The following is a 25,896-nucleotide window of genomic DNA, read 5'->3' on the forward strand; positions in this document are numbered from 1 at the left end:
GGAAGGCTTTGTGACTGGCAGATCATAAGCACGATGTAGAGGTTAGGTGTCCACGGTGTGGGCAGTTGTCCAATGTCCACGGTTGGGGGACAGGACAGTTGCACAACTATGATAACAGCCTGATGAGGGAATGTCATAAGGCATTTAAAAAACATCAGAAAATGCTTATGTTTTCAGCGTGTATGCATGTAAATTTATAGAAAGAACAACAGCGAGATGTAAAGTTAATAAGCTTGGGGGAAAATCTGGAAGAAATGTATCATCCTAAAAACGGACAGCCATCTGGGCACTTAGATTTCTGTGTTTTCCAAATTTCCAGCATGGGCACGTATCTGCATTTCCCTTCAGGTTTTTATGACCTACTAGAATGTTCTGTGGTTGTTACTACCCCAGCCGCCCAGGTGGAGGGCCTCTCCTTCCTGTGTCACCACAACCAGCACTACCCCGAACAGCCTGCATTGCTGTGCTGGGTGTTCATGGCTGTGGGCCCCTCTGGGTTTGGGGAGAGTGCCTTGAGTTGGTGCTAGGCTCACCCAGACCCCCCTCCACAGCAAACACGACCACTGTGCTCGTGTTTGCGGAACTGTGGCCTGTGGCCCCTGGTGCACATCTGTGCCCGAGAGCAGGATGTCTGGGGCTTTGAGGGACTCTGAGGGACTCTTAGTGCTGTCCCCAGGCACCTGCCTCCCTGCCCCCCCGGCCCGGCCTCTCTGCTTTAACACGGCAACTCCAACGGCGTGGACCTCTCCTGGGCCTCACTCGCTAGGGCTCCTGAGGTCACATCTGGGTCACCTGGGCCCACTGAAGGCAGGATTGGAGTTCACGCTGGTACGAGTGGAGGGCCTGGCCACCATCCCTCTGCAGCCCCAGGTCCCCCCACCAGGACCCCTCCAGCCAGCATTCCGACCCCCTAGGGATCTGTCAAGCCGCTGGCCCACAGGTCCCCGGACCAGAGGCCCCAAATCCCACCCACTGTCCTCTGAGACTCGGTCCAAGTCCATCATTAGCCAGGCGCCTGGGGGGAAACTGAGGCCCTGAGGGCGGACGTGATGTACCCAGTTGGGACAACGCTAAAGGCCCCGGGATCGTCTCTTTTGACCCAGAACAGAGCTGGCTCAGGAATGGCCATACCGTCTCCCCACTCTGGCCTGGCCCACGATTCTAGGAAGCATCGTGAAAGCCCCAGGTTTAACGACCGATTTATCTTCAAAGCGTAATTTTCTTTAGCATTCACTTTCTCAGATGGTTCTCTTAGCAAAGGCTTCTATGGGAGCCTTCGATAAATCACCTAGAAAATCTCAGAGCCATCCTTAACAGGCCTCCCCTTCCAGGGAAGCCCCCTTCTTCCCAAGCCTCACGCCCCTGCACTTCCCCACCACACCCCCATCTGCCCTCCCACCCTGTACCACCCACTGACCAGGCCTTCCCCAGTCACTGGTCTGCTCATGCTCAAACCTTCCGCAGTATGGAAGTGGCTACATGGATGGGCTTCTTAGAAGGTTCCAGGCCCTGGGGAAGCCTCAACGGGGAGGAGCAAGGGGCATCTCTCCAACCATCTGCATGGACGTCTTGTGGGTACCAACGTGGACACATGATATTCAAGACTTGGTGGGCCCCCTGACCCTAACTCCTTGGCACTATGAAGCCTTCTGGAACCTGGACACGAGCCCAGGGAAAAGGGGAGGAAAATGGGACTCAGATTCTCCCACTATGCAATGTGGGCTTTCGGTAGAAATCTGGTTCAATTTTACATGTCTTGTGCTTCTGAGTTTCCATTCCGTATTTCTGGAAGAGGACGAAAGAACTAGGGAAGTGTCCTCAAGACCCCGCTGTGCCCAGGATAAGGCCTGTGTCTTTGCCATGACATGGCCAAGCTGGTTTCACCCCCTACCCCTGCCCCAGCCACGTGCTCTGATGGCCCCTCCGTCTGTGCCTTCACTTAGGCTGGGCCCTGCCTCAGTACCACACACTGTTGTGCTCATCTCAGAGACCCGGCTCAATGCCACTTCCTCCGGGAAGCCTTCCCAAGCCCCAGGAATAACCACCGCCGCCCCCACTGGCTGAGCACTTCCCATCACAGCCGGTCCAGGGCTGAAGGATTCACAAACGTCTCACCCAAGCGTCAGAATGAAGCCCCCCCAGGATAGCAGGGGAGAAACAGTCCTCCACAGCCCGCCCGTCACTGCCCACCGTTTTTCCAGTTCCGATCACCGAGGGAGGCAGGTATGCGTTTCTCCATCACACAGATGAGCAAGTAGAGGCTTGGGGATGTGAAATAATGAGCCCAGAGTCACATGGATAGTAAGGGGCGGTGGGGGGGATGCAGGGATTTGAACCCAGGTCTGTCTGAGCAGCAGCTTGTGCTTTCCCACGGCCGACGTGCTGCCACCGACCCCCAACCCAAATCAGATTATCTGCCACCCCTGCCATCCATACGCCCAGGGCACCTGCGTCTGGTTCAGCCCACCTTCCTCCAGACTACGGCACCTGCTAACGTCCCACCTCCCCCAGACACCTGAGCTCCAACTTCAATTCACCTGGGGACCCCAGGAGCTGGCCTGCGTCAGGCTTTGGTGATTGTCTGCTGGAGGGCCTGGGGACAGGCTGTGACCTCTCGTGAACTCTCGGAGGCCCCCGCGAGCCTGGACACCTTCCCAGCGCGGTGTGACGAGTGCCTTGAGTAAGCACGGAGCTGGCCGGCCGGCCCGTCTGTCCCGGCCCCTCCCGGGGGCCACCCAGCCTGGGAAGCCAATGCCTGGAAAGGCGTTCGCAGGCCCCCCCGAGGGCTGGGCCAAGGGCTACTTTCCCATCTCCTCTTCCAGGCAGCCTGCCACCCTCTTCCACACCACGTGGGCAGAGAAAGCATTTCCCAGGGCTCTCTCTGCGCACAGAAGAGCCAAAGCACAGGCCGAAGGGTGGGTGGACAGGCAGACTGGCCTGGAGACGTCAGGAAGCTGCTCTAACCGCCAATGGGCAGCCGAGCTCCCCGGGCCGGAGGGCAAGCCCTTGTCGGCAGAAGGGCCCGGAAGCCCTGGGGTCTGTGGGAAGGTTGCTGGCCGACCCTCTGCCCCGCAGCGTTCCTCCGCAAAGGTACGTAACCGCTCTGCGTCACATACCACCCGGATCACTGGGCCTCCCTGCAGGGAAGCCAGGCTTTGGAGCCAACAGTCCCTTCACTAGGGGTAGGGCATCCGGGGAGTCACTGATGTTCCCTCGGCCTCAGTTTCCTCCTCCGTAAAAAGGAGACAGGAAAAGGCCACAGTGCAAAGCGCTGACCTGGTAGCGCACGTCAGGTATCAGAACTGATTTCCTTTCCTGCTTCCCAAGCTCATTAATGACTGTGCCTGCCCCCCGAGCAGCTGCATGCTCAGGCCCCCACGGGGTCCCTTCCTTCTGGAAGGAGGGGCTGGGAGCACATAGACCGCCTCACTGTGTTTCTGCTCTCCCTCAGCATCGCCTGGGATGGGGCCCGGGCCGGCCAGGCGCCCCTCTCCTTCAGGGTTTGGGAGGGCCCGGACACAGCCCATGGAGGAGACGGACGTCAGGAGAGGCAGCTTGCCATCTAAGGCTGAGGAAGCACTTACCACCATCTTACCGCCCAAGTTTGGTGGGCCTGATGCAGAAACCCCTCCCTCTGCGATTAGGAACCACCTGCCACCAAGCTCGCCCACACACTCAGGTCAACCAGGCCCCTTCATTAGGAGGGGAGGGCCGGGCCCCCGCCCTCCTGAACCCTGGCCAGGTACAGCACATGAGTCAACCCGTGCCCTCCCCGCCCCCCTTTTCTCGGCCCGAGGTTCCAGTGTGGCCTTCCTCCTCCCACCTGGGGCCGGTGCCCAGAGGAGGTGGGAGAACAGAAGGGCAGGGCCTGGTGTCCCACAGTAAGCTGGGCTCCGGCCTCTGGCCCCCAGCACGGCAGCCGGCCTCCCATGCCAAGCGGCCCCCCCCGCCACAGCCAGTGCCTCTTACCAGGCTTTGGGATGAGTCCTTGAAAAGGCCTGAAAGAGAAAGAGAGATAGGAGTGTCAGAAGGGGGACCTGGGAGCTCCTCAGCAATGTCTGGGGACCATCCCACACCGTTGTTCAGAATGGCATCTGAACAAGCTGCCCGGGAGTCACTGCTCGGGCCGGACACGGTGATGATGTGGCAGTGTGCTGTGCGGGGGGGGTGACCAGGGCCTCCTGCTGGCCCTGCCCTGGCTGGTTCTGTGACCCCCGGCAAATCACCTGTCTCCGTGTCCTCCCCTCTGAAGTGGGCTGACCGCCTCTCCCAAAGGGCTGGGATGGGAGGGCAGTGAGGTGACGGGAAGGCCACCCCTCTGCTGTGGTGGCTGATGTGGGGTTCCCTGCACCCTGGCCGGCCTGCAGTCACCCTTCTGCACACCGCCCCCCGCCCCCCGCCCCGGGACCGAGGATGGCCCTGGAGAGCAGAACAAGGCAGGACCAGATCAAAGGCAAAGCCAAGGGCCCCGCGCATGCTAGTCTGGCCTCCTCACCCGTCCCCTGAGTACCTGGTGACCGTGAACTTGATCTTGTCAGCCACTGCAAGGATCCTCTCCAGGTTCTGGGAGCCAAAGGTGCAGGGCTTTCGAAACGGGATTCCTGGGGGAAGCCCCTCAATGATCACCGAGCCGGGGTTACTCTTGATCCGCTTGTAGGGGACCTGGACGGGGTACTTGATGCCCAGGGCTTCTCCTATGGAGGAGGGATGGAGGACGGGTCGTAAGGAGCCAGAGCAGGGCCGGTGTGTGGACGCGGGGTGCGAGCGTGATGGGAAGGCGTGTGCGTTGGGGGGGTATGGGGGCTGGCGTGTAGCCCCGTGGGAAGGCACAATCGGTGGGGGGCTAGGAGTTAGGGAGTGGGTCATGCAGGGGTACCGAGTGTCCGGGCGGGGCAGAGGAACGGGCAGGGCACGCGGGGCTTCAGCCGCAGGGGAGAGGGAGCGGCTCAGGTTCCTCGGCCTCTCAGCCTGAGATTCTGCAGGCCCACATGGAGGATGGGACCTGTGGCCATGGCTGGCCCTTCCCTACAACACCTGACCCTCCATCAGCCCCCCGGGGCTCTGCCTCACCCTGGTTTGGGATCTGTCTGGCCTGAGGGCAGACTGCATTTGGGGTCCCTCCTGGACAAAGGGAAGGAGCTCACTGCGATCCCTCCAAGGGGCCCACTGAGAGCGTCATCCCCTGCATTGCAGGGCGTCCCTTTATGAAGACACGATGCAGAAATCTCTGCACGTCTCAGCTCGAGGAAGAACAGCTGGAACCCTCTCTGTGCAAGAAACTAACTTTTATCTCAAGGATACTGGGACTGGTATAACTGGACTCATTTCCCTTTTTGCTCTGGCTCCCAGGGAACTCAGAGCCTGATTTGTCATCTGCATCCCCCATGTACAGAATCTCAGTGGCTTCCTATGACCCCTGACCATTGTTCCTGCCTGTTTTTGTGTTGGTTTTTTTCATTGAGATAAAATTTCCATACCATAAAGCCAACCATTTTAAAACAATCCAAGCGTTTTTAGTGTACACACGAGGTTGTGACATTCTCACCACGAGCTAGTTCCAGGACACGTTCATCACTCTGGGAAGAAACCCTGTGGCCATCTGCAGTCTCTCCCCGTCCCGCCTCCCCGAGCCCTGGTGGCCCCTCATCGACTCTGACTTGACGGATTTGCCTGTTTTTAATTCTTTATCCTGACCGTGCTGCTGACTAGGTTATATGCGATGGCTAAGAGATCCTCACCTCCCAAACGGCCCTTGCTACAATGACCGATGGCCTCCATGTAGCCAAATCCAGTAGACACCTGCGCTTCTCTCGACAGAGTTTGGCACAGATGTCCATGCTCCCCTCCCTGAAGCCCTCCCCTTGATGTCCGTGACCCCATGCTGCCGCCTGGACCTGACCTCTAAACACCAGGGCTCCTTGGCCTTTGGTCTGGGTCCTCTTTTTTGCTCCTCTACCCTCCTGGCCTAAGTTTTACATCCAATCCAGACACTTCTCCTGAACAGCAAACTGGATCCCCACTTGCCTATGGGTCATCTCTACTCAGCCCTCAAACTCAACACATCCAAGATGGCACCCATCCTCTCCCCCTCAAGCTACCCCTCCTTGGTGAGGGCGCTGCCCCTTCTCTCTAGCTGACAGTTTGGGGTGGGTGTCTGCCTGTCTGTGAGCCCATGTGCTCCATCCCCCCTCTCTCCCTTGTCACAGTGATAGGTCCCCATCACCCAGTGAGCATGTGGTGTTTCCCTGCCGCAGGGATTGAGTGAGGAATGGACATGTGACTCAGTGGGGACCAATGAGAAACAAGGGGGGGGGGCTCAGGGAATTCTAGAAAAGAAACCCCTGGCTCTCTGGAGAAAGGCCTCGAAAGAGCCAGCCCTCTCCTTCCCTCCTCAAGGTGCAGGTGGGATGTCTCAACCTGCTGTGGTGGGAAGCCAGCTTGAGACTGATGCCAACATGGTAGAAAGACACCAAGGATTAGCTCTGAACTGCTGGATCCAGTTGATCCTGAAGGCTGCTCTCCTGCTGGATTTCCCAGGCTGTGAGCTGTGGCCCATGATACTGTCCAGAGACAGCTGCACCAACATTCCTCCCATCCCACACACTCCTCTTAGCGTCACGTCGACACTCCCTCACAGAGAACTGGGGCCCTGTGTCCCCTCCCCTTGAACCTGGGCGGGACTTCATAATTACCTCGACCAACAGAGTATGGCAGAGGCTCTGAGGCTGGGACACAAAAGGTGACGGCTTCCACCTGGCTGGCAAATCCAGCCACCATGGGGTCACTACACCGGAGAGTCCACGTGGGGAGAAGGCACAGAAACAGGGACAGAGCCATTCCAGCACCAGCTGGGTCCCCGGCCCAGGGGTCACACACAGGAGGTGACTCCAGCTTCAGCCACCTTCTGACTACAACCCCAGGACAGACTCCGAAGGCGAGCCACCCCCTGAGCCGCTCCCAGACTCCTGACTCACGGACACCACAAGAACAAAGGCCATTGTTACTTTAGGCGGCTCGGTGCAGGCTGATCTGGTCTGTGGTCATAGGAACTGAGTCAGGAGCCCGTTTGTTTTTGTTACTTGACGCCATGAAGCACCTTAACTGCACGAGCTTGTTTTCCTCAAGCCAGACTCAACGGGACGCCTCCCCTCTCCCCTCGCCTCCCTGTTCCCCACCAACTAGGCACCTCCCGACTCTACCTCTGCAGCTCAGCTCCATTCCATCCACCTTCCTCCAGCATCCCTGCCAGGGCCCGGCCAGCCTGTCATCACTCCGGTTCCGAGCTGGTCGCCCAGCCCTGCCCTCTTGCACCCGTTCACCTTCCTCGTGGGCAGCCAGGAAGATACTTTAAAACTACAGAGTGCCTTCTGTCCCTTGAGTCCTCCCAACAAAATACAAAAGCGAGACCATGGTTCCTTTGAAGGCCCTAGGTGACGGGGTTGTGTCCCAGCCACCTCTCCAGGGCCCCTCCCCTCCAGCCCCACTTCCCCACTTCAGCTTCCTGTCCGTTCCTAGGACAAGCCTCAGGGCCTTTACACGTGCTCTTGCCTCGGCCGGCCTGCCCTTCCTTCTCTGTGAGATGAACTTCTTTCTTTAAAGAGGCCTCCCTGGCTCCCGATCCAAGTTATTCTCTCTTGAGCAGCTTGCTCTTTTCCTGCGAAATCGTGGAACGGGCCCTCGTCGTTACTAGACTTGGTGTAGTTACTGAATGTCTGTCTCACCTCGCTGGTCTACAAGGCCCAACAGGGCAGGGTCCCTTTTTCCTTCAATTCTTTATCCCCGGAGTCTGGCACATAGTAGGTGCTCAAGAAATGTCCGAACGTGAGGGAGTGGTTTTCCCGGAAATGACCACGGCTACGAGTAGGAAGCTCCCGCCTCCCTTCCCATGGCAGCCGGGCTGCCCTCCCGCCTGGGTGCCCCGGGGCTCACCGTATTTCTTATTGAACAGATCCTGGACTTGCTCTCTCAGCGTGTTGGCGATGTCGATGCGCGAGAGTCTAGCGTCATAATTTTCTGCCAAGTGAAAAACAATTATGGATTGGGGCTGTTAAATTAAAAGGCACTTGGGGACTTTTGAGGAATATGATTTTCTGATGATGGGGAGCTCCTTCTCTGGCAATTATCAGATCCTCAGAGTGGGACCCTCAGAGTCCTTCAGAAGGAACATCCAGGTGGAGATGTGTGTTTTTCCGGAAGGACCCACGCGGTTGTGACAACAGCCATGAGTGGGAAATTAATTGTTGACATTTGAAAACCACCCAAGCAGTCAATCAGCCCAGGCGGTGAGAGGCCCCACGAGGGGGAGCAGGTTCTGGGGCTTTGGTGGGGCCGGTGGGGAGGGCCACCCCTGGTCAGTCCCTCAGCCGGGGGGCGTCAGTGAAAGAGTCCACGTGCCAACCCATGCTGTGGGGACCCCAGATGGGCCCCTGACCCCGAGAGACTGCAGCCTGGCACTGCCTGGGGAGAGAGAAAGGTGAGGGAAGGAGGGAGGGAATGGACCTCTAGGCGGCTGGGGGTGGGGGGCGTGGTGAGGACCCCCGTCTGCTGTGAGGCTGCGCATGAGGAGCCATGGGTGGGCTGAGCGCTGTGAGGACACCTCATTGTAGCCAGTTCCAGCTACCCGGGGGAGAGAGAGAGAGAGAGATGGGGCAGGGAGCAGCCCCCTCCGGGATCTGGGTCCTATCTCTGGGCGCCCCACTCCCTGGGCTGGCCCATCCTGTCGCTGGTCTCGCTGACCTCTCTCTCTCTCTCTCTCCGCTCAGAGCCACAGGGACCAGCCAAGGGCCACCTGGGGAACAACCAGCCTCGGGGACTCACAGCCACACCCTGGAGCTGTCCCCACACGCATGTGGGACTTCCTGCTTCTGTCTCTCCTGCCTGCCAAGCCACTTGCATTGGTTCAAGCTTCTCCTACCTTCCATCCAGCTTTCTCCCTGCTCACTGCCTCTCGGCCCTTCCTGGCCCAGCCACGGTTCTCCTCCTCCACAGAACCTCCTGGCCCTTGGGGCCCTCGCCCTCCTTTGGCTTCAGGCATTGAGAAGACAGCTGACTGCCTGACACGGAGAGGGCGGGACCCTGTACCCTGCTGCCCCCCACACCCTTATGGAGCCTCTTCTTCCTGCTCCACCTGCCAGCCAGCCTCACGCAGACCCCCAGGCCCTGATGTCGGGGGCCAGCCCCTCCCACCCACAGCCTGGCCCTCCAAACCCAAGCCAGGTCAAGGTCATGGCACTGGGACAGCTGACCCCATCCTGAGCTGCAACCTTACCTTGGAAACCCTGTCTCTTCAGGCTCTCGTCCACAAGAGGGTCCCCGGAATCCCTCTCTGGGGGCGGGGGAGGAGGGGAGAGAAGCCAGGGTGAGCAGCCAGCTCCTGGGACCCCGGGACAGAGGTGGTATCTCCGGGGGGTGGGGAACCTGACAGGGAGGGCGGTGGGGGATGCTAGGGGAGGTAGGACCAGCGTAGAGGAAGGATGAGGAATGGGGCACAGAGCTGGGACCCCTCCCGCACCCGGCTAGTGTCTCAGCCCGTGACCCTGCGTGGGGTACCTTGGCTGTCCGTGATGGGCTCTTTGACTCCCTCGGTGAGCAGCTCGGGCCTGGAAAACACCACAGCAGGGCAGTTACTGAGGCCCCTCTGGCCCTCCTTGTACAACCCCATTCTGCACCGGAGGCTCCGTCTACACAGCTGAGCAACAGGCCCTCCCAGCTCTGGACAGCCCAGGTCCGGGGTCCCCGTCCCTTCCCCCCGCCCCCCCCAAGCCCCTGCACCTGTCCTGAGGACCCACGCCTGAGATCGGGGGGGGGCTGTGCTGGGCTCTGAGGATCCAGTCCAGAGGGAGGACGGCCTGACCCAGACCAAATGGAGGGGACGCCGTCACTCGGTTCCGGGACGCTTCCCACGGGGTCAGTTTTAAGCACAGAGAAGCAGCCGGGGCTGACCATGTGGCAAGATCTCGGAGGGGCAGGGAAAGTCCGGGGTTTCTGGGGGACACCTGAGAACTGCCGTGGCACTCGGAGTCAGGGCCTCGGGGACCGACCCCCGCTTTGCACTCACGTCTGTATCTTGAGACCCCACAAAGCCCTTCCCGGATGTCGTGGAGCCCTCTCCGCATGCTGGAGGCGGGTACTGTTTCCACCGCCCCATTTACAGGATGAGGAGACAGGCACTGACAAGGTGAGTAAGGTGCCCGAGGCCACACAGCAGGAAGGGGCAGGGCTCCATCAAGGCCCGCGCCCCCTCACCCGGCCGCCTCTCCGGATACCCAGGTCCTGCTGCCAGAGAGGCACCAAGTCCTCATCCACTGGCCACCTGACTTGGGCGGGGGGGGTGGGGGGGTGCCCTGAGAGTCTGGCCTTTGGCCTCCCTTCTAGGCCGGGTCTCCGTGCCACTGCTTGGCCACCCCCATGACGGGGAGCTCATTACCTCTCCCGGCAGCCTCACCCACCCTGGTCCAGCACCCCAGCCCCATGATACCCTTCAGGAGATTTGAAGGAGTGATTCTGCTACCTGTCCCACTCCATCGTCCCCTGTCAGCCTTCCCCTGGCCAGCCTGACCTCCCCAAGGCCCCCAGCCTGCCACACACTCCAGACCATGCCTCTCTCTCCTAAGCAGACAGGCTGCTCCAGCTGGACAGATCTGTAGTGAAAACAGGGCATTTAGAGTCAGCGCTGTATAATAAAGAGTTTGGTCCTTGTCCTGGGTCCTGGAAGGTGACCTCTCATCTTTGGTATTTCTCGAGGGACAGGAATATGAGTGCTTATTCCTGGTGGGATGCTGGGATCACACCTGAGTTTATGCTAACGAGATGACTCGGGGGATTCTGGAAGACGGACCCTGTGATCAGAGGACTGGGGCTCTGAGCCACCTGATACCCGCCCACCCTCCTGATTTCTAGGGAGGGGAGGGGGCTGCAGATGGAGCTCAATCACACAGTCAAGCACGAATCCCAATAAAAATCGTGGGCACTGAAGCTCGGTGCTGGAGGGTGACATGTCCTGAGATCATGGGGACCTTGGCTTTCGTGTCTCTCTATTTGGCTGGTCTTGATTAGTATCCTTGATAAAAAACTGTAATTGTAACATAGCACTTTCCTGAGTTCTGTGAGGTTTTCTAGCTAATTATTGAGCCCTGGGGAGCCATGGGGAGCCCTGGATTTTGAGCCATTTGCTCAGAAGTGTAGGTGGCCTAGGGACCCCTGAACTTGCAGCTGGGGTCTGCTAATGCCGGGTGGTCAGTATCGGAACGCCCTGTAGCACTACATGAACCAGAACCTTCCACCTCAACTTCCCTGGGTAGCGGTCTCCTGTCTGTGTGAATCCACCCATGATTTTCAATTTCCAAAGGGTTTCTTAACTTTGGAGAATTGGATGAAAGCAAGGGACCCTCTGCCCAGAAGAAGGTATAGAAGAATATGTTTAGAAGGACGTGGAGGTCAGGTGCAAGCAGAAAGAGTGACAATCAGTGAGTGATGTCTCCTGCAGGTGGTCTCTCATATATATAAACACGCAGCTAACCCTTGAACAACACGGGTTCGAACTGCATGGGTCCACTTACATGCACGTTTTCTTCAATACAGTACTGTAAATTCATTTTCTCCTCTTTATGTTTTCATTTTTGTAGCTTACTTTATTGTAATAATGCAGTATATTATACATATAACATAAAATACATGGTAATCACCTGTTTATGCTATCGGTAGGACTTTTGGTCAACAGTAGGCTATTAGTAGTTATGGGTTTTTTTTTCTTTCTTAAAGATTTATTTATTTTAGGGGGGAGGGGCAGAGGGAGAGGGAGAATCTCAAGTAGATGCCCTGTCAAGCGTGTAGCCTGATGTGGGGCTCGATCCCAGGACCCCGAGATCATGACCTGAACCAAAGGCAGATGCTTAACCAACTGAGCCACCCAGGCGCCCCTTATCTGCTTATAGTGGACACACAGTGTTACATTCGTTTCAGATCTAAGTAGCTAGGTTTTTGGGGAGTCAAAAGTTATACATGAATTTTCAACTGCACAGGGGCTCAGGGGAGGGTCGGCACTCCTAACCCCCGTATTGTTCAAGGGTCAACTCTCTGTTTTTATGGGCTGAACTGTGTCCCCTTCAAATTTCATATGTTAAAGCCCTGACCCCCCAGTACCTTGGAATGTGACTGTATTTTTTTTTTTTAAGATTTTATTTATTTATTTGACAGAGAGAGACACAGCAAGAGAGGGAACACAAGCAGGGGGAGTGGGAGAGGGAGAAGCAGGCTCCCCGCAGAGCAGGGAGCCCGATGCGGGACTCGATCCCAGGACCCTGGGATCATGACCTGAGCTGAAGGCAGACGCTTAATGACTGAGCCACCCAGGCGCCCCGTGACTGTATTTGAAGGAGTCTTTAAAGAGGTGGTTAAATTTCAATGAGGACATCAGGGGGGGCCCTCATCCCCTGCCTGGTGCCCTTATAAGAAGAGATTAGGTCACATGGAAAGAGACACCAGGGATGTGTGCACACGGAGAAAAGGTGACTTGGAGGCACGGTGAAGGGGACAGGCCTCGGGAGAAACCAAACCTGCCAGCACCTTGACCTTGGACTTCGAGCCTCCAGAACGGTGAGAAATAAATTTCTGCTGTCAGCCGCCCCCCCACGTGTGATGTTATGTTATGGCAACTCCAGCAGACCCAGATGCACGTACACACAAATACACAGAAGATAAATATGGATGCTCTACTGAGATGGAACTTACATGCCATAAAATTCACTTTCAAAGTATGCCAATCTGTGGTTTTTAGTATGTTCACGAAATCATTGATACAGCTGTACTTCTACCTGATTCCAGAACATTTACATCACCCCCCCCCACCAAAGGCACCCTTCTCTAAAGTAAGATCAATGACAAGTGGCTCTTTTATGCTTAATATACCCAACAGTATTTTCTGATTTTTATTTTATTTTTTTTCTGCTGATTTTTAAAATGAGAAACAACAAAATAAATATACTAAGGGCTCGATCTCTCAGAATCACCCAGCAAGGCCACCCCCAAATGCTGCGCCTGGCAAAGCTCATCGCGCTCTCCTACGTGAGTCCTAGTCTTTGCTTGGCTTTCAGGAAACTGGAATCAGTTAAACTTACTTTTTAAAACGGATATGTTTTTAAAGACACGAAATCCAAATCCAGGCAACCACATGAATGAATCTCAAAAGCTAAGTGAAAGGAGCCAACTCAAAAGGCAGCCACCGAATCACTGTATTTGTAGGATGTTCTGGAAAAGGCAAAACGATGACAAAAGATATGTCGGCGGTCGCCAAGAGCTAGGGTGGCCCACAAAGGGACACAAGGGAAGGTTTTGGGGTGATAGGACTGTCCCGTATCTTGATGGTGGTGGTGGTTATATGACATATGAGCTTGCCAAAGTTCAAAGGGGTATACAACTAAAAACGGTGAATTTTGCTGACTGTCATTGAACTCCAATAAACCTGACATTAGAAAAAAAAAAAAACCCATCTCGATTGAGTACTGAGTGCGCCAGCCCTTCACTGAGCCTTGACTTCCACTGCCACTCTGGGAAGTGGTACAGTGCTTCCTGTTTAACAACCTGGAGCAAGCTGCCCAAGGTCATGGGGAGGAGCGGGAGGTCCGGATTCAGACCCAGGAGCTGGTCTTCAAGTCTGACAGAGAGCCACCGGGCTAACCTGCCTCCCTTTCTAAGTATAAAGCAGCGTGAGAAAACGCTCGTGAGCACAGGAGATTGAGAAGCTGTGTCTGCACTGAACAATGAGAAAGGTCAGCTCGTGAGGACGTGCCGTGAAACTTGGCTCCCCCGCTGAGCCGCCCAAGTGCTTCTGGTTCTCCGTCTGGAGGATGGATGTGGCAGGCGGCCCCCCTGTGACACGTCCCTCCTGAATCAGGACATTCAGGACATTCAGCTCCCGACGTCCTGTCCCCACCCCACCCTCTCCCCTGAGCAGGGGGTGAGTCCCGTTTTCCACCTGCCACCACCCTGTCCCCAGGGCCAGAGCAAAGCCTTCTTGCTGGTCCCTGCTTCTGCGCCTGCCCACAGCCCCGAGGTCCCCTTGTACCTCACAGCTGGAGGAAAAAAAATAAAGACCAGATCATGTCATAGTCTCCTCGGGATGTTCCAGTGAGTTCTCATTCATTGTAACATAAAATCAGAACTCTTTAAGCCAGGCCAGGACCATGCATGATCTGGCCCCTGCTCCCTCCTAGGCTTTACCACCCTTCCCTCGCTCACCGTGTGCAGCCACACTGGCGTGTCACTGGTCTTCAAACACACAAGCATGCCCCTGCCCCAGGGCCTTTGCACCTGCTCTTCCCTCTGCCTGAATGCCACCAGATATCGGCATGCCTCGCTTCCTCAGATAAGTTCCTCCTGTCCCTCTCTGCCCCCAGACTCTAGGTTCTAGCATTTATCTCTACCTGACATTAGATGGTAGTTTTAGTCAACGAGACTGGCCAACTCGAGGGCAGACCTCGGCATGAGCTGCTTCTCACAGGCTGGCCCGCAGTTGGCACTCAGATGTATGTGCCGAAGGAAGGAACCATATGTGCATTATTTGGGTCTCTTGGAGTACCCCCTTCCTTGTTCCTCCTGGTGCAAACCAGGCCCCCGGGGGAGAGTGCCCTGCCCCACGCCCCATCACCCGCCATGAAGGATGTCATGAATTTTCCAGTTTGGGGGCCATCTACTCCCCTAGCGGGAGCAAACCCTTAGGACTCTCCTCTTTCTTGTCACTTTCAAGCAAACCAAGCCTAAATTGACATAATAGTATCACACAGTAGCAACAAACAGGTCACCCCAGACCCGCCCCCCCCACCTTAAATCAATAGCTGCCTCCATCTTTTCCACAGGGACTGTATGTCTGAGCTGGGCTCACAGGCTGGATATGCGGAGCTCCACTGGGCCCTCGAAGACAAAAACGAGATGCCCAGGGAAACAGAAAGGACCTGCCACCACCATATTTTCCAACCCTGGGATAATGGGCCACTGCCCTCAGCAGCGCCCCGATGCCCCCGGTCCAGGATACCAACACACGCCCAGAGAATGTGCAGAACGGTCCAGGAAAGGAAGCCGGCGGGCAGATTCCCACTGCACATGGTGACAAACAGGCGGGTTGCTTCGGGTTTCGCAGGCCCGGGCAGGGTCTGAGCAACCTCCCGCCTGCCCAACTGTGGCCAAACTTTATCTAACGCCCCAGTGTCCAAACAACAAAAAAGCCTGCCCCGATCTGAAGACGAAGATGGCACTCTGGCACCACTCCCAGGAGCCGGGTCAGCCTGGAGGGGCCCCCTGTGGACGCGGCCAAGCCTTACCTCTTGATGACAAACTGGATGCTGTTGCTGGCCTCCAGGATCTTCCGGAGCTTGGCGATCCCGAAGCAGTTGGGCCTGCGGAGGGAGATGCCTTCAGGCAGCCCCACCACAAACAGCTCCTCTGGGTACATCAGGAACTTGGAGTAGGGCACCTTGACGGGCTCCGAGATGCCAATGGCCTTGGCTGCAGAAACACGGCTGCTGTAGGGCCATCCAGCTATGGGGCCATGAGCCCCGGCTCTAGCCTCCCGCGTCTGTGCAGGGCCGGGGGGGGGGTGTGCACGTGCCAGGGCTCTCTTGAGAGTCAGTGCTTAGTTGACCCCCCAACCCTCCTGAGAGGTGGGTACCGTGACCCCAGTCTGCAGATAAGAGACCAGGAGCTCAGAGGGGGACGGGACTCAGGTAGCAGAGCCCCAGAGCTGGGGGATGCGAACCCGAGTCAGTGGGACCCCCAAACCCTCGTACCCAGGCAGTGCACAAGAAACCACCGATGGCTGGTGAGACCTGGTTTTGGCTCCGCCCAAGCCCGCTTATCCCTGGGCTGCCAGAAAGGACTTCCAGAGAGCCCCCCGTTATCCATACATAACCCCAAACTCTGGGTGGCCCAACCCCATGCCTTGGGAATGGGACAGGTTGGAGGCCCAGGCCGGGCACTACCCCTCACACTCGGACAAGCCATATCATTTCCCCAAGCCTCATGTCTCCTCATCTGTCAAATGGGTACAAGGACACAGGGGTTTTGTGAGATGGAAGAACTTGCGTGAAGCCCCTGGCCAGTGCCTTGCAAACCACTGGGGCCTCATAAAAGAACAGCCTCCCCTGCCTCCTGGCCCTGCCCCATCCTCTTTCCTGGACTCTTGAGTAGGAAAGGTCTTGCTGTGTGTGTGTCCTCCCAAGGACCCAGAATGAGGGTGTCCATGAGGACGGAGGAGCGGTTCTGGCAGTGGACAGAGCGGGCTCTCCAACCTGAGGCCAAGACCGACTGGGAGTGGGCAGGTGATGGAGAAGGCAACGGGGGCCACGGTGCTGGGGGGGGGGGGTTCCCTGGGTGTCCCCATCCCCTTCCCAGTGGGCCCTGGCCCCTCCGTCCCCTCCCTGCCTCATGTCAGAGCAGGGAGCAGCAGGGGCCCCACGTCCCTCTGCAAGCAGGGCAGCTAGAGAGAGGGCGAGCTGCCCGGGGCCCCGGCTGGCTCCTGGCTCACCGTATCGCGTGTTGAAGAGAAGCTCGACCTGCTTCCGCAGGGGCCGGATCACGTCACCGTGGCTGTCTGGAAGGCAAAAGGCAGCCTGTTGGGCCTCCCCAGGGCCAGCAGCACCCCGCTTCTCAGCTCATGTCCCAGCTCTGCCGGCATCATTCTTGGCCCATCTGCATTGGGACCTTGAAATGGGGGGAGGCTGGGGTGGTGGGGGTAGCAGCTAACCTATTTCCTCAGAAATGGCACCCCCAGACGGGTCCGCATTTCCTGAACTCAAAATGTCTGCTTCTAAAATCAGGTCTAAGGTATCGCTGGGCCTGAATGACAATTCGGAAGACTTTGCAGCCTAAGAACGACCACAGATCTTTCGAAGCGTGTGTCATTCTAGACCAGCTCAGGAAGTGACTTAGCTAGTGGGTGAGTGTTAGGCCAGCAAACTGAGTACGCTGCCACCAGGTGGCAGTGGACTTTTCTACCCCCACCCCAGGTCAGGCTGGGTTTAGGGCAAAGACCCTTCTCTCCTCACACACCCACCCACATTCCATTCCAGGGGCAGATACTCCCAAGAGGAAACAGACCCATCCCCACTTTGATCTCTCATCCTGCACAACTCTCACTCAGCAGGAAGAGAATGAGGGGTGTTCCTGAGAATGAGCAGGTCTGCTGGACACAAAGCCAATTTTGTGCTTCCTGGCCTCAATACTACTTGCTCAGACTCCAGACTTAAAACCTTTGTGAAAGAAGCAGGGTATGTATAAAAACAAAGACAGAGAATGCTCTGCACTTCCCTTACCAGAAAGACCTGCTTGTGCCTCTGATCAGGTACGTCCTAGTTCTAGAAGACAGGTCTATAAGCCTCCTCCCAGGACTCCCACCTCCAAACGGGGTGTTGGGGAGAGATGGGGTGGAGAGAACTAATAGGGAGAGGAAAGGCGGGGGAGGGTAGGAGAGATGGGGTGATGGGCTGAAAGGTGGGAGGTGGACAGCGCCTCACCCTCTACGGGCCTCTCCTCGGGCCGTGGGTCCTCGCTGGGGCCTTTCTCTGAAAGAGAAGAGAGGGTGCCAGGAAGCCACAAGCACCATCTCCCCAGGAACGTCAGGCCAGACAAGGGGGGTGCAGCAGGCTGACTCTGGAGCAGAGCATAGTGACCCCCCGGATGGGATCAGGGACCTCGATCCTGTACAGGCACCCCACCCTTGTCCTCACACAAGAAGGCCAAGTTCAGAGCCAGGTATCGGAGCACATTCAGTTCGCACTGTCTGGAGACCAGACCCACGTTGGTCAGTCCTTCTTTCCGGGTGCTAGGCTCTGCTCGAGGCACTAGGACATGCAGGGACAAGACAAAGCCCTGTCCTCTGCTGTGACACCAGCTCGAACACAGAAGGCCAGTCAGCAGGGATGCCGTGAAGAAAGGTGGTCGGGTAAGGGGAGGGCAGGTGGGGGGGTGTGGAGCTACCCCAGGTCAGGTGGTCCACGGGGCTCTCTGATGAGATGGCACTGATCCTCGCCTAAGCTCACAGCAACAGACCCAGCCTTGTCCCCAGATAGCCAGGATGTGGCGCGTCAACTGCGAAGGGGAGTGCAGAAGCTGTATGGGGGTGGGGGACCCTGCTGGCCTGGGGGGGGGCGTGGAGAGGAGGGGAGCACCTGGGCTGGAGATGAGAGTCTAGGAAAAGCAGTAGGGGAGAAGGACACAGGCAGGGAGGGAGGAGCAGCATGGGGGGCGGTGGCAAACGGAGGTTCTGACTGGAGGAGGAGGAAGTAGGTGCGCACGGACACCGGGACTGGGGTGCAGGGTTGGGGACAGCCATGCTGCAGGGCCTCCCTCAGCAGCACCCTTTCATTACCAGGGGTGGAGCCAGGAAGGCATCAAGGGCTGGTCAGTACTTGTAACAAGCGGGAGGAGGCTGTAATTTGGGAAGCTCGTGGGCGCTGTGGTGCCAGGTGCTTTCACACGCCGGACTAAGCCTCCAAGGGCCTGTGTTGGCCCACGACGTGCAGCCAAGCTGGAGAGCAGCGGAACTGGTGGAGCCCAGGTCTGCCAGACTCCAGGCCAGCGTCCATCTGCTCTCCCGCTGGCTCCTGGAGGGAGCATGTGGGGACAAGGGAGACCAGGGCACGGTCCCCTGTCCCCAGGCGGGAATGGTGAGCTGGAAGGAAAGGGGCTGGTCCCGGGAGAGCTGCCAAGAGTCCAAATTCGCTCAGGATGGAGGGAAAGGTGAGCCTGCACCTGGGATCACCAGACAAGCCTGAGGCTTGGGGCTCAGCGTGGAAGGCGCTGGAAGATTCTGGAGGGTTGCCCCTATGCTCAGCCGACTTGAAAAGGTTGAGGACCAGCCCTGGGCTTCAGGCCTCAACCTTCCTCAGGGAAATGGGCTCACTGTGGGCAGTGGATGCTAGGCCCTCCTGACTTGGCTTGAAGGCTTTCCTCTGGCTGCATTAGCAGCCCCAGCAAGCTGGGAGAAGCAGAACTGCCTGGAAACATCTCTCAGCCAACAACGTAGGGCCATTTGGAAGATCACTATCTCAGCTCCCTCCCTACTCGGCTGCCGACCTGGGTCACGTGGTTTACGTGGCTCTCATGTCCCCTGGCTCAGCTGTCCGCAGCGGTAACGGATCTGGTGACACTCCTACACTGTCCCTGTCCCACCTCCCACCCCATGTTGGTGTGCCTCGATCTCCTCCCAGGCAAGCAAGCAGAGCCCCATCCACAGCCAGCTTCTGGAAGGTCCTGCTAATCCACTGCATTTTTGCCATTTCCAGATGAAGGGGGGGGGGTCAGTCAGGGAGAGAGGAGTCTGGTGGGACCCGCAGGGCCACCAGAGACTTTTCCTGGGCAGGGACCTGTGACAAGGGGTCAGGTAATGGTCAGTCCCAGGGGAAGGGAACCACCCAAGTGTCACACCTGGAGCACTAATTAAGGTTACAAGGTGGCCTGGAGGGACACAAGGGGGGAGACCTGGCCAGGGAGTCTGTCCCTGCCATGAGCTGGCCATGTGCCATCATTCTGGGAGTAGCAACAAGGAGCCAAGATCCATCCAGGGCTCGGACAGGAGAGGACCTGCCCCCGCCGTGCAACGAATCCAGGTATCCTCGGCCCCACCAAGGAGGGGCTTCTGTTGGGCTGGGGCCACTCCTGGGGGGCTGTGACCCATCTGCTTTGGAGTCCCCAATTCCAAACTCACCAGATACTCCACCCAGGTGTTGGGGGCTGGGCTCTTTACCCTGAATGAGCCCCCTGCAACTGGCTCACTGTGCCCCCCTTTCAACTGAGAATAACTGGCAACACCCTCCAGATATGATCAAGGACACGCCAACTATCCCAGCACTCTAGAGATGTCCAAGGCACCAGGTAAGGGAGGGAGGGACAACCTGTACAAAATCATGGCCACACGCATATGCACACATGCAGAAAAAGGACATACGAAGGACCCGAGGAGGGGGCACAGAACTCTGTCCGGGGCACAGAACTCTGCATCATTTATTTTATCATGCATACGTGTCAGCAGAAAAAGCACACGCACAGGGATGCATGGACACACACACACCCCGTTCGAAACCACGGTGGTCCTGAGGGCCTCAGAATCTTCCAACTTCGTTGGTTTTGAGTGGGGTGCTTGGAAAGGCACCTCGGACAGGCAGTCAGCAAACCTGAGCTCCAGCCCAAGGCTGGGTGCCCCTGGGCAGGTGGACTGGCCCGGCTGGACCTCAGGTTCCCACCCTCTGTCACGCCAAAGAGGAGAAGCCATTCCAATAGGCCCATTGGCCCATGGCCGCCCAGCCCCCGGGGGTCCAGACGGAGATGGATACCCACGATCTTCTCTAACAGCACTGTGACCACAGCCCGGTACCCTGCGACCTTGGGGGCCAGGCTCCTCTGTCAGCTCATCCCGAGCCGCGGGTCACCTGCCCCTCCCACCCCCCAGTTTCTCCAGAGACTGTTGTCAAGTCTGGTCCTGCCCAGCCCATCCAGAATAGTCTTTCTTCACGACCAAGGTATTAAAAGCCCATCCCAACTGGCTGAGGAAACGAAAAAGATAACACCACTTAACCTCGCGTAGCTACTGCTCCAGCAGTTTCTTCCTTGTTTGTTTAACCAGTGATTATGTTTTCAACAGTTGCAAACAGAGCAGCCTTGTCCCTTCCGTGCTCCCCCCTTGCTGCTTATTTTTGGTGGCTACTAACAGCCCATCAGGAGGATGCCACCAACAGGTCCCCGCCAGGTGGGCCGGCTCTTTCCAGTTCTTTCTTTACCAGTAACACGGCCACGAACAGCCCCGTGCGGAAGACGCTGTCTGTGTTTCAGATCATTTCCTAGGACCGGACCCCAGGAACCCCCAGGGGGTGCTCGTTTTGACAGCTTGTCAAGCTGACCAATTTCCTGAGAAAGCAACTTGGCAAGCTGCATCCTTACCGGCACCAGAGGGGCACCCATTTCCCAACATGCTCAACAAAGGTTCCGCCAGATTAAGGGGTGCAGAAGAGATGTTCCCTTTTCGTTTCCTTGAGGCTGCGCGTGTTTGTGTTGCTTGCTGTCTCTTTTTTTGCGTGCGATCATCCATCCGAGCTGCGGTGGACACTGGGATGTACCACTCGGGTCCCCTCCCAGGGGCAACTCCCGTCCCACGACTGATTGAGGATAGCCCAGGCCAACTTGGAACAACGCCAAGGGGCCATTCTGGCCGCAGAGCTTCCCATGGGGCGGGCAGAGGCTGTCGGGGGGGCCGCATCATGCCTCCACCTCCCTCCCGGCCCCCCACGCTCCCACCCCCTTTTTTACTTAACTGCTGAGCCCAAGGGCAGCCCCTAATAACCCCCCGCCCATTAAACACCAGCTTGGGGTCTGTTCCCTGGGGAACACCACCCGTGTGACATGTGTCCTTGGGCTGTGAGTTTTTCCTGTGGGTTCCAGCCCAGCGTTCTGGTCTCTGAAGGCCACGGGGAACGTCATTCCCGGGGACACTGCCCATCCTGTCCCGAGGCACCTGCCAACTGCGTAATCTTACCGCCTGAACTACCTTTGCCTGACTGATAAATACGAGAGGAAGGACCGAGCCCCCAGGACACCGTGGGAAAGCTCCCCCAGGAGGAGGCTGGGGTCCCCATGCCACCCCGCTTCCCCAGCTGGCCCGCCGTTGGCCCCAGATCCTGGTGTCCCATGAGCCGACTCATCAATGAGCCCACACTGGGTCCCTTCTCATGGTTCAGTCATCCGTATGGAAATGGGCTCCAGAACCGAGCCTGGGACGGGCATGTGCTCGACCTGTCTGTGGTTTGGACAAACCGCCTGGAAGTCTGTTTTCCATGGCCGGTCATCTTCTGTCCCCCATGACCCTGCTCCAGTGCTGTGGACCGGGGATCTTTGGGATTATCTGCCTGGGATCTGACTCCTCAGAAGCTGGAGCCTGACAGGCCCCCCCCAGCAGCTCTGCAGACCCTGCGTATTGCCCCACCGAGCGGGACTCCCGGGTCCTCTTCCCGCTCTCCTGTTTCCAGACCCATTCTCCCTGACAGAGAAGACAGATGCAGACGAGGAGCAGAGATGTTCTGCTTTAATTCTGTCGCCAATGAACACGGCACCACCCACCTGGGCCTGCAGGAAACCTTGTTTTTCCAGTCATGTGTCTATTTTTGGTCGGGGGTGGGGGGGAATTTCTCAAGTGCAGCAAAGCACGCAGAAGAATATTATAATAAACACCCGTGTACCCACCAGCCGGAATGAGTATGTTAGCATTTTGTCATTTTTGCACCTGATTTTTTAATAAAACATTAAACAACACTGTTTTTTTTGGAATTTTGAAACAATGTTTCCAAACTTACATAAAATGCTGTGTCATCCATATCTTTCTGCAGTTGCTTTTCACGCTGAACGTTCTCTTTCTGAGACCTCTTTGCCCTGTTTATTTAATTTTACTGTTTTCAAGTAATCTCTATGCCCCACGTGGGGCTCGAACTCATGATCCCGAGATCAAGAGTCGCACGCTCCACTAAGTGAGCCAGCCGGGTGCCCCTGCGCGGGTCATTTAAGTGCCACCTGCTATACGCTTTTGCATGGTATCCTTCCGGCACCCCTGCCTTCTACTCCCAATCAAGCCCACACCAGATATCACACACACGGGAAACACACAAAAGACAGTCCAGTCCCCTTCTTCATGTTTCGTGGCCTGGCCCTGCATCTTGTATTACAAAGCTTTCCAAAGTTTAATTATTTGAGTACTAACATCATTTTCTAGCCTGTGAACCTTGTGTCCTATACTTAATATGCTATTTGTCTTTGTGATAACCAACTTCTAAAAAACTTCACCTAGGGGCACCTGGGTGGCTCAATCAGTTGAGTGTCCAACTCTTGATTTTTGGTGTAGATCAGGATCTCAGGGTCCTGGGATTGAGCCCCGTGCTGGGCTGTTCGCTCAGCATGGAGTCTGCTTGGGATCCTCTCCCTCCGTCTCCCTCTGCTCCTGCCTGCACTCTTGTTCGCACTCTCTCTCTCAAATAATCTTTTTTTTAAAAGATTTTATTTATTTATTTGACAGAGAAAGAGAGAGGCAACACAAGCGGGGGGAAGTGGGAGAGGGAGAAGCAGGCTTCCCAACGTGGGGCTCGATCCTAGGATCCTCAGATCATGACCTGAGCCAAAGGCGGACGCTTCATGACTGAGCCACCCAGGCACCCCTCAAATAAATAATCTTTAAAAAAAAAAAAAAAAACTTTACCTATAGTAATTCTTGCTTTCATTATCTATAATAAATACAGAACATCTGTTGATAATGGTTGGAGATGGGAGGTGGGTGCACGAGATTCATTAAACTACTGTTTTCAATTTTGCATGTTTTTGAACATTTCCAAAATGAAGGTAAAAACACAAAACCTATGGAGCCCCACCCCCCCACCCCCCACCCCCTTGCTGCTATCTACCTGCTGGACCAGTCCTCTTGGCTAGGATTTACAATAGTCTGTTTCTGTCTTTGTCCTCATTCCCCTGCAGTTTATCCTCAACCCCATGGTCAGAGTAAACACTGTTAGAATGTCCCTCGTTAGCTCCAACCACCCTCCATGAGGAGGTTTCTGTCTCCTCAGAGTCAAAGCGTCCACTCTTTCCTTTGACATATGTGCCCTGCACAACCCACACCATCACCTACCTCCCCACCTCACTCTGCGCCAGACACCCAGGCCGCCTTGCTTCTCCTTGGACATGCTAGGCATAACCCACCTCAGGGCCTTGGCACATTCTATTCCCGCCACCTGGAAAGCTCTTTCCTGACACCCAATGGCTCCCCCCTCCTTAAGGTCTTTGCTCCAAAGTCACTTTCTCAGTGAGGTCCTCCCTGACCACCCAAGTCCTGTAATAACCACTGCACCCCTGCCCCTCACACCTCCCCCTTCTGGCTTTGTGTGCCCCCAGTGCACTTACCACCCTCTAACTTTCTATTTTACCTAGTGATTTGCTTACTCTCTGTCTCGCTGCACTGGGAACACAGGCACCTTGGTGTGTTTAGTACACTGCTCTGTCCCCAGCACCTCGCACAGGACCTCCTGGTACATAGTAGGTGCTCAGTAAATAGTTGTTGAACAAATGAACAAGTTAATTCACACGGGGGCTCGTGGGAAAAATGTAGAAGCCAGACTTAATATAAACCAAGGCCGACTTCAGGTTTCCAGAGAGGAACCTACCCCGCACAGGGAGTCAGGCACACACTGGGTTTCCTCTGGGGGGCTTCTTGGCCCATCCTTCTCCCCGTTACGCCCCAGGGAGGTGGGTTCCCAGCCCATTTCTTACCAGTCAGCATCTCCATCCCGTAACCAGAATCTTCTGAGGGCAGATGCCCAGGCATTGAGTCTGTCATCTCCTCAGAGGTGGGTGAAGGGTCTGGAGACAAAAGGACAAGAGCATCTTCTGCTTGTCCCACACTGTCATGGTCCCTCCAGGACCCCCAGCCCCACATGCCCACAGAGCAGGACCCTTAAAGGAAGCCATGCCCTGGAACTCTGGGAGGACAGCTTTAGTGACCAATTGTGCTAGAGGCCAGGCGGGGGCCTGAGGCGGGGGAACCCCACATTGAGCCTCCAGAGACCACATACACCCTCTTTTTCACAGATGTGGAGACAGAGGCTCAGGGGCTTCTAAGTCTGGAGTCAAACTCAGACCCTCCTATCCCCATACCTTTTCTTCTCCTCCCTCCTGCCTTATAAATCCCAGGGGAGCCAGGCCTGAGCGGGAAGGCCTGGGTGGGGGGGCATCTTTAGGAAGACCGGAGCCGAGAGACGGGCTTGCCAGCGTAGAGGGGAGACCCGGCTGCAGAAAGTGCATGCCATATACCCCATTGGAGGGGTATATGGAACCAAAACTAGAGAAACAGTGGTCTGGAGACCCCTTCTTGGCCCTCAGGAGACAGAGGGGATAGCCCAGGAGGGGACACGGTGCTTCTGGCCAGTCCAGGAGCGTGAGCTGCTTGATTCCTGGAGGTTCATGTGGGGCAGCAGGGCAGCCCTTCAGACACCTGTCCCTTACCTGGGACGGTGACCTGAATAATATCTAGATCCTCTGGCTCAATTTTAATGGGCCTCAGCCCACTCAGCTCCCCAGAAGTTCCTGCGAGGAGGGAATGAGGGATCTAGTTAGGTGTGGGCCTGAGCTTTGCTGGACAAAGCAAACCATTCTAGAACATTCTTACGTCTGTGCCTAGTTAGTAATGCCCTGGGAACAGTCATGCCGGCCTCAAGCTCCTGCCCAGCCCAAGAGCGGAGGGTCACCATGCAGGCCCTGAGTCCCGTCCTGGTATCTCCAATTTATAGGCCTGGTTACGGAGGCCCACAGAGGGAAGTCACTTGCCACGGACACACTGGGAAACAGTGGTGATGCCGGAAGCCAGGTCTCCCGACTCCCCATAATGCCACCCACATCCCACCAGCCCCTCCAGCCTCCCAGTGAGCTCCCAGCATGCTCTGAGGCCTGGGGGGTGGGGGGCAGGGATGGGCAGGGTAGCTCATTAGTATTCCAGGCTCATGGGCTGAGCTTGCCTCCTTCCTCCCCAAGGCTGCTGGGAGGGGAGACAGGGGGGTGCTGGTGGACACCCTCTCACCCCAGGACACACACAGCGGGGTCCTGCTCCTCCTCACCTGGCCCACAGTCTTCAGAGACACCATTCTTGTCTGACCTGTGGGAAGGAAGGAGGCCAAGAAACGACACGGCATCAGCCCTAGCTCTCCCCTCCGGCAGAAGCCCACGGTGCCTGCCAACTCCACACCCCCGACCACATTCACTCCCATCCCCACAGGGCAGTCCTCCCTACGGGAGAGAGGTCCAGTGCAGGGTCCCCCAGGACAGCAATCACCTGCCACCCTAGCCAAGATGCTGCTCCCTACCCTGAGGTGAACGGTCTGGGCG

At 56.8% G+C, this 25,896-nt stretch overlaps 1 protein-coding gene across 9 annotated transcripts in view; it reads right to left on the reverse strand.

The window, feature by feature from the left end:
- GTF2IRD1 (GTF2I repeat domain containing 1) overlaps positions 1-25,896 on the reverse strand; it is a 103,079-nt gene that overhangs the window by 22,585 nt on the left and 54,598 nt on the right. For 5 of the 9 annotated variants that reach the window (XM_064593089.1, XM_064593092.1, XM_045875505.3 and 2 more), the window contains 11 exons: positions 25,629-25,666; positions 25,021-25,101; positions 24,289-24,378; positions 17,505-17,552; positions 16,517-16,582; positions 15,315-15,498; positions 9,550-9,599; positions 9,269-9,325; positions 7,930-8,013; positions 4,511-4,694; positions 3,970-3,998 (listed from right to left, as the gene is read on the reverse strand). In XM_064593089.1, coding sequence (XP_064449159.1) covers positions 3,970-3,998; positions 4,511-4,694; positions 7,930-8,013; positions 9,269-9,325; positions 9,550-9,599; positions 15,315-15,498; positions 16,517-16,582; positions 17,505-17,552; positions 24,289-24,378; positions 25,021-25,101; positions 25,629-25,666 — 911 coding nt within the window. The remainder of the gene's footprint in view (positions 1-3,969; positions 3,999-4,510; positions 4,695-7,929; positions 8,014-9,268; positions 9,326-9,549; positions 9,600-15,314; positions 15,499-16,516; positions 16,583-17,504; positions 17,553-24,288; positions 24,379-25,020; positions 25,102-25,628; positions 25,667-25,896) is intronic. The other 4 variants (XM_064593087.1, XM_045875506.3, XM_045875507.3 and 1 more) reach the window with 4 other exon arrangements.

This window comes from Mirounga angustirostris, unplaced genomic scaffold (genome assembly GCF_029215605.1).
Source record: "Mirounga angustirostris isolate CCGP_5_RB_7025 unplaced genomic scaffold, mMirAng1.0.hap1 SCAF_5, whole genome shotgun sequence".
In the NCBI taxonomy this organism is placed as follows: domain Eukaryota; kingdom Metazoa; phylum Chordata; class Mammalia; order Carnivora; family Phocidae; genus Mirounga; species Mirounga angustirostris.